Source organism: Leptonychotes weddellii, chromosome X (assembly GCF_054177405.1).
Source record: "Leptonychotes weddellii isolate Sample4059 chromosome X, ASM5417740v2, whole genome shotgun sequence".
NCBI lineage: Eukaryota > Metazoa > Chordata > Mammalia > Carnivora > Phocidae > Leptonychotes > Leptonychotes weddellii.
This window is the reverse complement of record NC_138385.1, coordinates 14,074,760-14,089,144: the sequence shown is the minus strand read 5'-3', so window position 1 is coordinate 14,089,144 and position 14,385 is coordinate 14,074,760. Positions and strand designations below refer to the sequence as shown.

Below are 14,385 nucleotides of genomic sequence, written 5' to 3'. Positions count from 1 at the left end.
AGTATAAAGCACTTGCAATTTTACAAGAGCGATCTACAATTCCATTTATCTTACTTCGTTCTTAATAGAGAACACAAACCAATTAGGTCAAAGATAACACATTTCTTTGGCAAGAGACTACATTTCTTTGGAATAGTCCTTGCTTACTGTGTATTGAATGAAAATCAAACGAAACCTGTGAAAACACGTCCTCAAAAGATACATCATTTTATGGATATGGGAGGATGAAAACATATTCAGAAGAAAAAACTTCTGCTTCTCATTCTCATGGAAGGTTTAAACAAATACAGTTGACTTGGTAGCTTAAATTAAGAGCTGGTCAATGGCTCCATCTGGTCACCACTAGCTCTAAAGTGAAAATTACATATGAACAGCTTGAACAAACAATCATCTATCTGACACTTAATTTCTGACAAAATTATCTGGAAGAACTCAGATAACCTTTTACAGATGAGTAGCTACACACTTGCTTCCTGTTTGAAGAGATTAACTTCCAGGCTTATTAGGTGAATCATTTCAGATGAACTTATATTACCATTGTTCTGTGAATGTAGTATTACTAGTTTCCCAAATGTCACTATAATAGGATGTTCCAAAGAAAGCTAAATTCCATTATAGCTAGAGAAATTTAAAGGAATGAGTTAGAACTTGACCTTCATAAGTGACCCCGCTATAACAAGCACAACAATTGAGGAGATGTTCACGGAAGTATTAACACACACATCAGCTCCAGCATCGTGAAATATTACTAAGGATTTGGTCGACCTGTTTAGAATCTTAAGGGCTTCTTAAGAATTGTGAGGGATCGGGACGCCTGGGTGGCTCAGTCGGCTAATCATCTGCCTTCCGCTCAGGTCATGATCTATCTCAGGGTCTGCTTCTCCCTCTGCCCCCGCCGCCCACCCACCCCCCACCCCCCACCCCCACTCATGTGTGCTCACTCTCACTCTCTCTCTCAAATAAATAACCTTTAAAAAACAATAAATAAAATTTAAAAAAGAATTGTGAGAAACTACAACTCCCAGCAAAAATTCAAAATGTAGTAAATGCCTACATGGGAATGGCTTCAAGACGAGATCCTTTCAAGTTAAACACATAAATATTAACACACTTAAAACATGTTACCAGGAAGGGATTTTGACTTACATATCCACACAACACTGAGGCTTTACTGCACCTGCAGCATCAGCGACAACATACTTATTTGGAGTAGTACACAAAACTGAAAGAAAAAGTCACAATGGCCATTAGTGTTTTTTAAAAATTAGTTTCTACAAGTAAACAATTAGTAGGGACTAGTTACAATCCATAAAAGAGACCTAGGAGACTCACCTTTGAACTTTAAGGCAAACTCATAGGGATTATACAGAGTCAACACTTGCTTATGTGTTGACTGGTCATCTGCATAAAATATTAGCTCCGTGGGAAACACAAAAACAGGAAGATTTCCTTCCACTAACTCTGGCTGTCTTTTTTGTTGATGCATTGGCACTGAATCCCCCTTGCTGCAGCTTCTGTTTTTACAGTCTCAAATCTATTTTGGACTTTTCTTAAGTCAGTTAGTTAAAAACTCCAAAGCATTTTGGCAATCTAGAAAGAGAAGAAGAGAGAAGGAAATCGAATGATACCTGTTTTCATTTGCTGTCCCTCCAACAAAAAGCTTGCATTAAAACAGGTCCCCAAACCATTTAAAGCTGCCCTTGGACTTCTCCTCGTGGCTTACTTACACAGCTTGTTCCAAACTATGCAAAAAAATTTACACATGCTCCTTTCACACCCAAGATTTCAACCTATGAAAAATTACATAAATACTAGAATAAAGAAGTCTTGCTACCTCAAATTAATCACCCTCTTTCAAGGAGGTGAGATCAAAGGGCCATCACTCTTTTTAAAACCTTGGATTTCTTGGGGCGCCTGGGTGGCTCAGTCGTTAAGCGTCTGCCTTCAGCTCAGGTCATGATCCCAGCGTCCTGGGATTGAGCCCCGCATCAGGATCCCTGCTCGGCGGGAAGCCTGCTTCTCCCTCTCCTACTCCCCCTGCTTGTGTTCCCTCTGTCAAATAAATAAAATCTTTAAAAATAATAATAATAAATAAATAAATAAAACCTCGGATTTCTTAAGAAGTAGAACAAATTAAGTATTGTCACAACTGATTTTATGTGAGTTAATCAGAATTCTCAAAGGCGAAAAAATAAAAATGAAGTTTCCATGCGTTATGGGAGAAAAACACGAGACTTACTTTTACACTCGTTTCAACAATGCCTTAGTTAATGCCTTCTGGCAGCATGGGTGAGAGAGTTCATCTTTTTTTCTACCAAAAACCCAAGACAAGCAAAAATGTCTTGAAAGGAAGCCGAAAATCCAAACTCGTTAAGGAGTCCTTGGGAGTTTTCTATGAAAAGTTCAAAGTCAGTCGGTAGGCTCTGGCATGCAAGTGGTTCTGTCAAGTACACAGGCTTCAGGAGAGCCCTTTTCTTCCAACTTAGAGACCTTTTGGATTCCTTGTGGGGTTCTTGAATATGTCCTGAATAGTTGTAGCTAGCAGAAGTCTGTCTGATAGGTGTGATGTTGCTGTTTATTTCCTAATCTCATTTTAATCAACAACATTCTTATTTAGCTAGCATCCTAAGAATGTGGCTTCTGAAAATGCAAAAGCTAAAACAATATCGATCCCAGAAAATGTCTGATTTTCACTCTGTAGATGACACCTTTAAAAGAGCCCATAAACCATTTCATACTTTGTGTTCAAGTTCCCACACCTTCAAAGAGCAATATAACACAAGATTAAACTGTTTGGTTTTACCAGCTACCGGGCTGGTGTGCTGACTCTGCTTGAGGCCCTTCCAACTTTTACCAAATGAGATACTGTATAATCATGTATGCAAATTTTTATTTTCTTTCAGCTGAACACCTGTTATAAGGCAGGAACTGTGTCAGGAGCTGTGCAGAGATACAAAGATGAATAATGCACAGGCCCTGCCCTCAAAAGACTCAAATTGCGGGGCACCTGGGTGGCGGAATTGGTTGAGTAACCAACTCTTGGTTTTGGCTCAGGTCCAGATCTCATGGTCATGGGATCGAGCCCCGCGTCGGGCTCCGTGCTCAGTATGGAGTCCGCTTGAGATGCTCTCTCTCCCTCTCCCCCTGCTTGTGCTCTCTAAATAATAAATAAAATCTTTAAAAAAAAAAAAAAGACTCAAATCTAAGGGACAAAACAGTATTTAAGCTACCTCTATTATAATGCATAGCACTATATATATATAAAGTGCTAAGGAATTAGATTACATGAATAATTCTACCTGGAAGAGAGGCAAGGAGAGGTCATTTGAGGTAGTCTCTAAAGAAAAAAAAAAAAGGCAGGAGCGTCCGGGTGGCTCAGATGGTTAAGCGTCTGCCTTTGGCTCAGGACATGATCCCAGAGTCCTGGGATCGAGGCCGAGGACCGCATCGGGCTCCCTGCTCAGCGGGGAGTCTGCTTCTCCCCACCGCCCATTCCACCCCCCCCACCCCCGCTCATGCTCGCTGGCGCTGTCTCTCTCAAATAAATAAAATCTTAAAAAGAAAAAAAGAAAGGCATATACTTCTGTGTCGGTGGGGGGGCACTGGTAGGAAGGGCATTCTGACCTAGGGGACAGCATATGCCAAGGCACAGAAATGTGAAGGTGAGGGACAACGCTGGGAAGATCATAATCCACAAGCTGTCCCAGATCATCATACTACTTCCTATCTGTGTATTTTACAGCATGCATGTAGCTCATGACAGGGTTGGGTTTTGGGGTGTTTTTTTTTTTTTTATTTCCAAAGGGCCTATTTTTTTTGAAAGGGCCTACTGACATTTTTATTAGTAATAACATGTAATATGTGTATCATTCATAACAGATTACAAACTTTTTATTAATTACATATACTGAATTAATTAAGACATGCAATGCTTTTAGCACTTACTGTAGGCCAGGCAATGTTCTAAGTGTTTGCTGCTGTTATTAAATTAGGAAGAGACAGAGACAGATACTGTCGGCAGGCCTCCCGCCTACAGTTCAGCATTTCCACTCCAGCTAACTAACTCTCCACTGTAATACAATAAAACTAAGATTATTCTGAACAGCATCCGATGAAATCATTCTAATTTTGAGTTTTTATTTGCCATATATTTCTTTCTTTTGCTAAGGGCCATACACATTTCTATTTGGATAATGTGCTCTCAGAAGTTTGGTATATTTTTTCCAACAGAAAATAATTAGCTCTATTACTTTCTTAGTGAGCTTGGCTATCAGAAACACAACATCCGAGTTTGCCATCACTAAACAGTATTCAACATCTCATTCTAAAACGTTGTTAGGATGAGAATTTAGGAGCCCCTGGGTGGCTCAGTCGGTTAAGCATCTGCCTTTGGCTCAGGTCATGATCCCAGGGTCCTGGGATCGACAGGCTCCCTGCTCAGCTTCTCCCTCTTCCTCTGATCCTCCTCCCCGCTTGTGCTCTCTCTCTCTCTCTCTCTCAAATAAATAAAATCTTTAAAAAAAAAAAAAAAAAGGATGAGAATTTAGCTTAGGATAAAAAGGTGGCATGGTGGGGCACCTGGGTGGCTCAGATGGTTAAGCGTCTGCCTCGGCTCAGGTCATGATCCCAGGGTCCTGGGATCGAGCCCCGTGTCGGGCTCCCTGCTCAGCGGGGGGCCTGCTTCTCCCCCTTCCTCTGCTTCTCCCCCTGCTCATATTCTCTCTCTCTGTATCTCTGTGTCTTGAATGAATAAATTTAAAAATCTTAAAAAATAAATTAAAAAATAAAAAAAAAGGTGGCATGGCATCTCTGATTTCTGGAAAACAGTTTAGTCAATAAATGTTGGCAAAACCGGGTATCCACCTAGGGGAAAAAAAAAGTTGAATTTATCCCTTATTCCTTACAAAATTCCAAAACTTTATCAGGGTAAATTCAAATGGATCCAAGTTTTAAATGTAGAAAAAGAAAACCATAAAACACTAGAAACCATGGGAAGTCTTTTTTTCTTTTCTAATCTGAGCAACCAGAAACCAAAAAATATTGATAAATTCGACTATCGAAAAACTCTTAAAACACTGCATGACAAAAAAAAAAGTCTAGGGGCGCCTGGGTGGCTCAGTCGTTGAGCGTCTGCCTTCGGCTCAGGTCATGTTCCCAGGGTCCTGGGATCAAGCCCCGCATTGGGCTCCCTGCTCCGCGGGACGCCTGCTTCTCCCTCTCCCACTCCCCCTGCTTGTGTTCCCTCTCTCACTGTCTCTCTATCAAATAAATAAATAAAATCTTAAAAAAAAAAAAAGTCTATGCAAAACCAAAGAAACTTTTCCAGTCATAGGCCAGGTCTGATTTCCCTACTAGATGTAGAGGAAATACCAATTATTATGAAAAAGCACTCACCATAAAAATGAGCAAATGCTGCAATATTTTATAGAAAAGGACCAACTGTTTTTAAACTTCCCAGGGGAGGTGGAACCTCACTCACAAGAGAAATACAAACTAAAGCTACACCGAAATACACGTTATTACTTGCCAGACTGTCGAAAGAAAACAAGTTTGATAGCACGGAGCATCCAGGCATGTTCCTAACGTTGCTGACAGCGATATAAACTGGCCGACGGACTCTCCCTGCCACAAGTAAACACACACGTCCTCCGATCTAGAGATTCTACTTCTAGGAATTCAGCCGGCATAAATATTCCTCTTGTGCGAAACCATGTACGTGGACGTGTTTTAATCCTCAGTACTGAGGAGTAAATAAAATGATTTATGGGAGGCACACAGAACAAAGCTCGGCACTCAACAAGGGTTAGCTGTTGTTGTCAATAGTCAAAGATGGAAAGAGCCCAACCGTCCCTTAAGGGGGGGGGGTGGGTCATGAGATAAAGTATGATACAGCCATTTGCTGGGAGGCCAGGAAGCCGCCAAGAAGAAAGAGGAAGCCCTCTGTGTCATGGAGGTACGGACTGACCGTCAAATTCAGTGTTAAGTGAGAAAAGCAATGCATTGTACCTTGCTTTTCTCACTTAACACTGAACTTGACGGTCAGTCCGTACCTCCACACCATCTGTGTGGGAGAGGGAGGTCTCCCCGCTCCGGGTAAAAGATCTTTGGAAGGATGGCCAGGGCTGCCCCTGGAGAAACTACCTGAGCAGCTAGGGACAGGGGTGGAAGGGCGGTTTCCTCTGGATACCTTTTTCCATCTTCTATCTTTTGAATTCTGAACCCTATGAACACCTATTCAAAAGCTTGTGTGTGTGTGTGTGTGTGTGTGTGTGTGTGTGTTTAAGTCAAATTAAACAACTCCTCCAGGGCCTAATTTGGAAAAGGTGCCAGTTTTGAAACTCAAGAAGGAATTTAGAAACAATGTGTGAAAAATCTCTGTTAATTGCATTTTCCAATTCATGATCCTTTAATAAGATGGAGAGCCTTAAACAATGTGTTAAATGCCAGGATTTCAATTCTTTAAAATCATTTTAGACGCAACAGAAGCTCATGCCAGTGAGAAAAACAAAGGCTTAAGAGGGCTTGCAAACTGAGGGAAATGTGCAACTTTTGGTTATAAAGGAGTATGACACGGTTTATAAATCTGACTGGGAAGTCAAAATTAACCACACAGAACAAGCACTAAACTCTTCCAACCTTAAGGGGAAGTTCGTTGGCACAAGAGTAGAAATTTCGCTAGCTTTACATAATGGTTTAGGAGAATTCTTATTCTTTTCATTTTGAAGCTTTCTCTTGACGAGTTGAATATGAACGCTTTTCCCCAGGAATTGTCAATAAATAGGCTGTCTATCCCCCGATCACTGTTTAAGAAGTGTTTCATCGGTTTTTAGCAGTTTATTTTTTCTTTTTGTATCCCTGTTCCCATTTCTCACTTATCTTGGCTAAGATATAAATTGCCTCCTGAACTCTGACCAATGGAAATTAGGGGGGAATTAGCACCAGGTCACCAGAGCAATATCAGTGATTCGGCCAACAAACATAACAAAGCAGAACACCTGCCTCTAATTGATGGTTTTCCGGCGACTAACACTTTCTCTTTGCTCCCGTCCATACTGCAAAATGATAAAGTGCAAAAATTCTGGGGAAAGATTATATACTAAGCCGGTAAAACCTGACTCCAAATCGGTTTATGAGGTTGCTTTCCAAAAGTCAAACACACACAAAGTCAAAGAGTGTGAGCTCCCAGCCCTTCTCATTTTACCTCTGAGGAAAGCAGGCCCAGCATAAAGGACTTACCCAAGGTCACACAAGATGCTGGTGACAGACCTCTGGTCTCCAGACTCACACTTTCCTAAACGGTTCCATCTCCTCTGTGTCTCGTTTCAAAAGTCCTGCCTCTGATGCTCACTGTCACATTGTCACACATGCCCTCATCTCTAGAAAGTTCCCTGCTTCTCCAGAAGAGTTCTCAAAGGATGATCCAAAATTCAAGTCCTGATACATGTGTTTCCTTTTCAGTTTTATAAAGAAAAACAACTGAGAGACAGTTTCATTTACTAAGCTGGGCATGCTTTCTTTTCCTGATTATGAAACAAGACCTATGGCTGTCGGTAACTATCCATGAGAGCATTAGTAACCAAGGTTTATTCTGTAGTCTACCTCTCTGGACACCAAAATGTTCCTCATTCTTCAAAGCTGCCTTCAAATTTCCCCTTTGTGCTCTTCCTCTACTTCTCTGATCTATATGATCTCACTGATTTTATTACCTTTTAATGCACTTATTGTATTGATTGAATATTCTGACATTTGTTTTGTGTGGGTTAATTTGGACTCCCCAGACTTCGAGCATAATGCCATATTGTTTTTCCGTGGGGTTTTTGTTGTTTTTCCTCATCCTACATAGACCCAAGCTCGGTGTTAGGCATTTAGCAGATACTGAACTTATCAGCTTGCCTACAGGTGTTTACTAATAACGGTTTCCTCCATCAAGGGACATTCCTCTTCCTCATGGCTGAACACACTTTGTCCATAAAAGACAGGGAAAGGATCCCACTTAAAAGAACAGCCAATCTATGGCAGCTGCTTACCGTGGGTTGGGGTAAGTGGAGAACAGAGAATCCACACTCCCAGCTGCCTCTCCCCACCCCTCCCTGTTTCCCTCTCGTCATTAGCCCTGGCTCCTCAGTGCCCAACTAGGCTCCAAGGTGGCCCCGACCTCACAGGGAAGCAGTGCAGCTGGTGACTCGGGAGCCGCCTCGTCCTTGCCCTCTGTACCAAAGGCACAGAAATGCAATCGTGAATGAAATTTGGAAAGAAAACCTTATGTGTGTACACCACCTTGTGACCAATTTGCAAACTACTCTCTCTCACACACACACACACACACACACTCGCCTAAACACATGAAGTCCTCACACTTTCCACCACCAGTCCAGGGAGACCAGTACCCTAAAGTGTGATAATTTTCTGTTTTCCTCACTTTAGATTGACAAGAAGGAAAAGATCAGACTCAGATAAATGAGAGTTTCAATACCTTTGCTCACCACAGATTCAAAATGGAGATTTAAAACAGAAACCACTTTAAAAGCATATTGTCATTTACCCTCCCCCCCTTTTTTTTTGGAAAGAGGAGGCTGTGAGAAAATCAAATGAAATAAGCAGCCCTTGGGGATTCCTGTGCTGAAGTGGTTTCAAGCTTGGAAACAGCTAAGGATTATCCCAAGTCCAGATTCCCCAGAAACCCATCTGCTGGGCCACAGTGCACCAGCTCCTTATGGCCTCTTCCTGCTTCTTGTCTTTACTCTGATTAGGGTTCCCAGCTCCACCTCTAGGCCAGCTCCCTTTTATCTGGGCACAAAGACTATCTATCTCCTTCCTCCATACTTGGTGTGGTCTGCCAATGGCCAGCGAAATTCTAAACAGTTAAGAGCAATTAAGTTCTTCTGCTTTAGTCTCACTGTTATTCAAACCTCTTTTTTCCTTCCCATTTCATCAGCTCTACTCTCTTCTTCTTTAAATCTCCAGTATTGTCTATCAGGATTTTTAATGGCTGGTATATTCCTAAAGTCAAGTGTTTCGGGGACGCCTGGGTGGCTCAGTTGGTTAAGCGTCTGCCTTTGGCTCAGGTCATGATCCCGGGGTCCTGGGATGGAGCCCCACATTGGGCTCCCTGCTCAGCGGGGAGCCTGCTTCTCCCTCTCCCATTCCCCCTGCTTGTGTTCCCTCTCTCGCTGTCCCTGTCAAATAAATAAATCTTCAAAAAAAAAAAAAAAGTCTTTCGCAAACGATGTTCTAATGTCCACTTTATAGGTTCGATCGTTCATTGTGCAATATTAGGCCATTTGGTTTCTATACATTTTCTAGGTTTTTCGTGTAATGTGATGTCTTACCAATGGGACTGAACTGCTATAAATAATGTGATGACAGGCTATTATCTATTCAAGATGGAAAAGTTGACTAGAGTACATTTTAAGATTTAAAAAAAATAAGGATGCCCTCTAGCAGCATCAGTTTTAAAAGCATTTTTCTTAAAACTACTTATTTCCCATCTTTGTTTTACAATATCTCAGTGTCTTCAGGTATTTCAAGATGTGCGATTCTCAAAGCAAAATCCGTATAACTCATTATATGAAATACACATGTTGTGGGGCGCCTGGGTGGCTCAGTCGGTTAAGCATCCGCCTTTGGCTCAGGTCATGATCCCGGGGTCCTGGGATCGAGCCTCATGTCAGTCTCCCTGCTCAGCGGGGAGCCTGCTTCTCCCTCTGCCTGCCGCTCCCCCTGCTTGTGCTCTCTGACAAAATCTTTAAAAAAAAAAAAAAAAGAAATACATATGTTGCTACCTATGGACCTCTCCAGAGTTTTAGAATCACAAGTTCATTCATGGAACATTAACTGAGCACTTATTATGTGCTAGGCCCTGTGCTGAGGAATATGGAGAAAAGATGAAAACATTGTCTCAGCCCTTGAAAAATTCAGTCTAGCAGGAAAAACAGATATACATGGTAATTAGGATATGATGTGACAAGTGTTAAAATGCTGGTAGATAAAAAAGCTCTAGGAGCATAAAGAAAGTGCCAGGCTGCCTTAAATAGGAGTTTGCAGTAGGAGTGGAGAGGGGGGTGAATTCCAGGAAGAAGATGTGTAGAAGCATGAAAGGGACTGTTAAGATGAGCTTTGGCACAGCACATGGTTAAAAAATAGCCTGTATGGAGGAGTGGCGGGAGATGGTGAAAACTCCTGTAAGCCAAGTTCGGGGGGTGGAGACTTGCTTCTGGGTGCCAGTGGTTCTCAAAATGTGGTACCAGACCAGCAGCAGCAGCTTCACCTGGGAACTTGCTAGAAAAGCCAATTCTTGGGTCCCAGGCCAGGCCTGCTGCCCCAGAAATCCTGGGGTTGGGGCCCAGTCACCCTTGTTTTCACACGCCCTCCGGATGATTCGAATGCATACTGCACTTTGAGAACCACTGCTTCGGGTAATGGGAAACCTCTGAAGGGTCTTTTTTTTTTTTTTTTTTTAAGATTTTTGTTTATTTACTTGACACAGAGAGACAGCTAGAGAGAGAACACAAGCAGGGGGAGTGGGAGAGGGAGAGGGAGAAGCAGGCTCCTGGCTGAGCAGGGAGCCGGATGCGGGGCTCAATCCCAGGACTCTGCGACCATGACCCGAGCCAAAGGCAGACGCTTAACCTACTGAGCCACCCAGGCGCCCCCTCTGAAGGGTCTTAAGCGGAGAACAGACTGGATAAGATCTGGAGTAGGAATCTGGTTGCCGCTGACCAGTTAAGCACAACAGCGGACTCCAGAGGAGTTACAGGAAAAACCAAGTCACCCTTGAATCAACGTGGCATGAAGTGAGGGCCTAGATGAAGGCAGGAGGAATGGAGAGCAAACCGATTTGAGAGATGTCTTACAGGTGGCCCAGATTCAATCAGGTGACTAGGATATATCCATACGAAGGTGTGACTGCAAGGGTTTTCACATAAAAGCTGTAACCTTGTCGAAGGTATCAACCACTAGGTGTTTTAAGAAAGGAGTGTTCCACACAGTCCCTAGAAAAAGGGGGGAGATGGAGCACAAAGTCTGTGTTTCCGTAGCGTCAAAAGCAAAGGGTACCCGGGCTTATCCACGAGTCGTCTTGGTCAGCTTGGCAGTTCGACTTCTCACGGGAAGTTAGTCAACTGGCGTTCATATATTAACATAAAAATCTTTTGTAAGTTTGGTTAGCGTGAATCAATCCTTGAGACTGCCAATTTGGGGATGTGCTGGCAAAATTAAATCTCAAACGCTGCAAAGCTGAAAAAGGCCATTGGTTCTGGGGATCTATCTAACCAAGGCACTGCCAAGGTGAGACCCTGCTAGAGCCTTCTTTTCATCCTAACTTCATCACTGATCACATAGCCCACTTAATTCTGGAAGAAGCTGGGATGAATGAAAGAATCACGCTGTACAATGCCCTAAAGGTCATGAAAGTCGGGTGTGAACTGTTCTTTCTAATTCTGGAGGCAGGATTTAGCTGAAGCAATCTTCAATTTCCTGACGGAGAGGAGAGAGGGGTCCAGGTCAACCCATATGGCTAATTTATGGCTAATGAGAATTTTGCAGAGCACAATCCCTATTTCTTTAGGACTCTGGATAGCTCTTGTTATGGACTGCATGTTCTTCCAGCTGATACCAATAACTTGGCTTATTTGACCATCTTATTTTGTCCAAGAATAGTTCCCAATCAAAAACTGCACTATTTTATGGAATTTGAGAGCCATAAGGGACCCTGGAGATTAAAACAAAACTTTGATATTACAGGTGAGGAAACAGAAGGCCTCAAAGAGTAAATCACTTCATCTGTTTATTGTAGGGCAAGATTCTCTACAATACTACAAGGTGGCAAAACAAGATTCAGAGCAACACCGATCTGCCCATTTAAATTTTAGACGATGTGTAAAATGCCTATTTTCATCTTAAACATTTTAAAAACAGAAAAAGAAGAGTAGCAAATTACTTTATTGGGCTATTAGAGGATGGGGAAGCTTTTCTTGTAGTTTCTTAACTGTTTCAGAAATTAGAGTTAAGGGGCACCTGGGTGGCTCAGTTGGCTAAGCGTCTGACTCTTGATTTTCGGCTCAGCTCATGATCTCAGGGTCCTGAGATCAAGCCCCACCTCGGGCTCCATGCTGGGTGTGGAGCCTGCTTTAAGATTTTCTCTCCCTCTGCCTCTGCCCCCACCCTCTCAAAAAAAAAAAAAGAGAATTAAATGTCAAAGCTTCAGGAGAAAACCATTAAAAATAAAAAATTGGGGAAGAAAATGTGCATGAACAATTCAGGGGAAGAAACATGCATTATTTTATAAGCTATTTGTTCTGTTTTTGGTCTTCACCTACAAAGGGGTAACTTTATACTGAATATTGCCCATTACATCTAATTATATATTGCATGTAAAGGGAATCTATCACCACTACCCCTTACAGATTTGAGAAACTCCATATTTTCAAATATCCTGGTATTTGAGTAAACCTTGTATTTTGAGAGTTCCAGAAATGCTTCAGAAACTAGTTTACTCTTGTATCCTGTTCGGGTATGTAGATGTGAACAACTTGAAAGGCACATTTGGCCCCGCTTCCTGTTTTCCAAACTTCCCACTGCTTTCTACCACATATATATGTAATCTAGAAGTTGGTGTCCATTCCCTGGTCAATATCCTGTATATAGCATTTTATAGGCAGATTTCCAAGCACTTAAAGGAAACATGGACAAGATTTCCATCAGCAAGAATATATTAAATTCCAGGTGTGCCCTGGCTGAAACAGGAGACTTTCCCCCTTCTCTCTGGAATTCACATTAAGAACGCAATGCATTCCGATAGAACAGGACTGCTTTTTAGGCAAGATCCGAAGGATCCCATTTTCCAGGTCTGCGTCCATCTCTTTATTTCCCTCAACGGTCAAAAAAAAAAAAAAAAAACGGGACCGCTTTCATTTAGTATTTTGCCCTCTCACTCCCCGAGGTGAGGTCTCTTGGCTTCTACTGGGGCAGAAAAGCAACTCCAGTCCCGAGAGGGCAGACTGTCAGTTACTTTACCCAAAGGGGAAACCACAGAACACTGAATAAGGGCTGGAGGGCAGGAGAGGGAGTCTGAAACGGTCCGTCCTAGGACTGAAGCTCCACCTGATTGGGGCCCAGCCTTTCCAGCCTTCATCCCCACACCGGCCGGCTCCATGTGAAACCGGTCATGTGAGCCTGTTTACAGCCGAGCAGCTGGTGCAACCATCAGGATCCGTGCGGAGGTCCAGGAAGGGGGACGGATGCAGGCCACGTACCCCCGCCACTATTCCGCGAAGGCGTTCGCTCTCCCTCTCTGCCTCGCCACCCCACTTTCACCTCCCTCCAGCCATCCCGGGACGCCTCGTTCCAGCCCCGCCGATTTCCTTCCAGTTGCTCGCCGAGGGGGGGGACCGGCTGGGCTGGGGGAAGGAGGAGTTAGGGCGAGGACGGTGTCACCCCGAATGGGGAGTCAGCCTCCCTTCCCTAGCCCTCCTCGCCACATCCGCCAAAGAGCTGTCCCTGGAGTCTCATCCCCGGGGCGACCGAACTCTGCCGGGCGGGCACCGGGAGGAACCCGAGCCTGCTGCCTCCGCCCGGGCACGGGAAAGGCACGCACGGGCCGGCCGGACCCTGGGGCCGGGCTCCGCGGGCGGCGGGGCAGCTGACAGTCAGAGATGGGGCAGAAAGGGCTCCATGTGCCCGCTCCCCACCTCCCACCCGCAGCCCGGCGCCGCCGAGCCCCGCCGTCAGTCACAGAGCCAAGCTCGGGGGCTGGGGACGGCTCATTCTGTGCGCGGGGTCTCTCGGCAACGTAACTTCCACGTCTTCCCGAAGTCGGAGGAAGTGGGTGACGGGACGGCGGGGGGGACTCTCACCTCAGCAACCCCGGCTCCTCGGAAAGCAGCTGCGACTGCCCCTCCGCTCCTTTGTCAGCGTCTCTAGGCTGCACTGCCTGCTGGGATACCGGAGGACTCAAATGCCACCTCTCTCCGCCCTCGAGGATGAGCTGCGGTTGGGGGTGGGTGGGAAGAGGCGGAGGAGGTGGAGCCGGGGGCGGGGCCGGGGCGGGGGCGGAGCCTCTTTACCGCCACCTGGCCTCTCGGGTTTGTTCCTTCTCGGTGCTCCAAACTTCTCTTCCTGCTGTCCCGCACCTCTCCCTCCCCTCCCCTCCCCTCCCCTCCCCTCCCCTCCCCTCCCGCCGCCCCTTGAGGAGACCGGAGACCCTTCGTGAGGGTCATCTCCCTTTGCACTTGTCGGGCGGTCACCCTTGATTCCCCAGGCGCGCACACACGCGCACACACATACACACAGTGAGTACCCAAGGCCAGTTGATTTCTACCGCCCATCTCATCAACCCCCTTTCTCCACTCCGTCCTCGGTGCTACAGGCTCTGTGTAGACCCCATGA

The 14,385-nt window shown here is 44.6% G+C and overlaps 1 protein-coding gene across 1 annotated transcript in view; it reads right to left on the bottom strand.

The window, feature by feature from the left end:
* MOSPD1 (motile sperm domain containing 1) overlaps positions 1 to 13,985 on the bottom strand; it is a 23,367-nt gene extending 9,382 nt beyond the window's left edge. The window contains exons 1-3 of the mRNA XM_006741245.3: positions 13,854 to 13,985; positions 1,333 to 1,590; positions 1,147 to 1,222 (exon numbers count right to left, since the gene is read on the bottom strand). Of these exons, the coding sequence (XP_006741308.1) occupies positions 1,147 to 1,222; positions 1,333 to 1,486 (230 nt within the window). The 5' untranslated portion in view covers positions 1,487 to 1,590; positions 13,854 to 13,985. The remainder of the gene's footprint in view (positions 1 to 1,146; positions 1,223 to 1,332; positions 1,591 to 13,853) is intronic.
* Between the last annotated feature and the right edge of the window lie 400 nt (positions 13,986 to 14,385).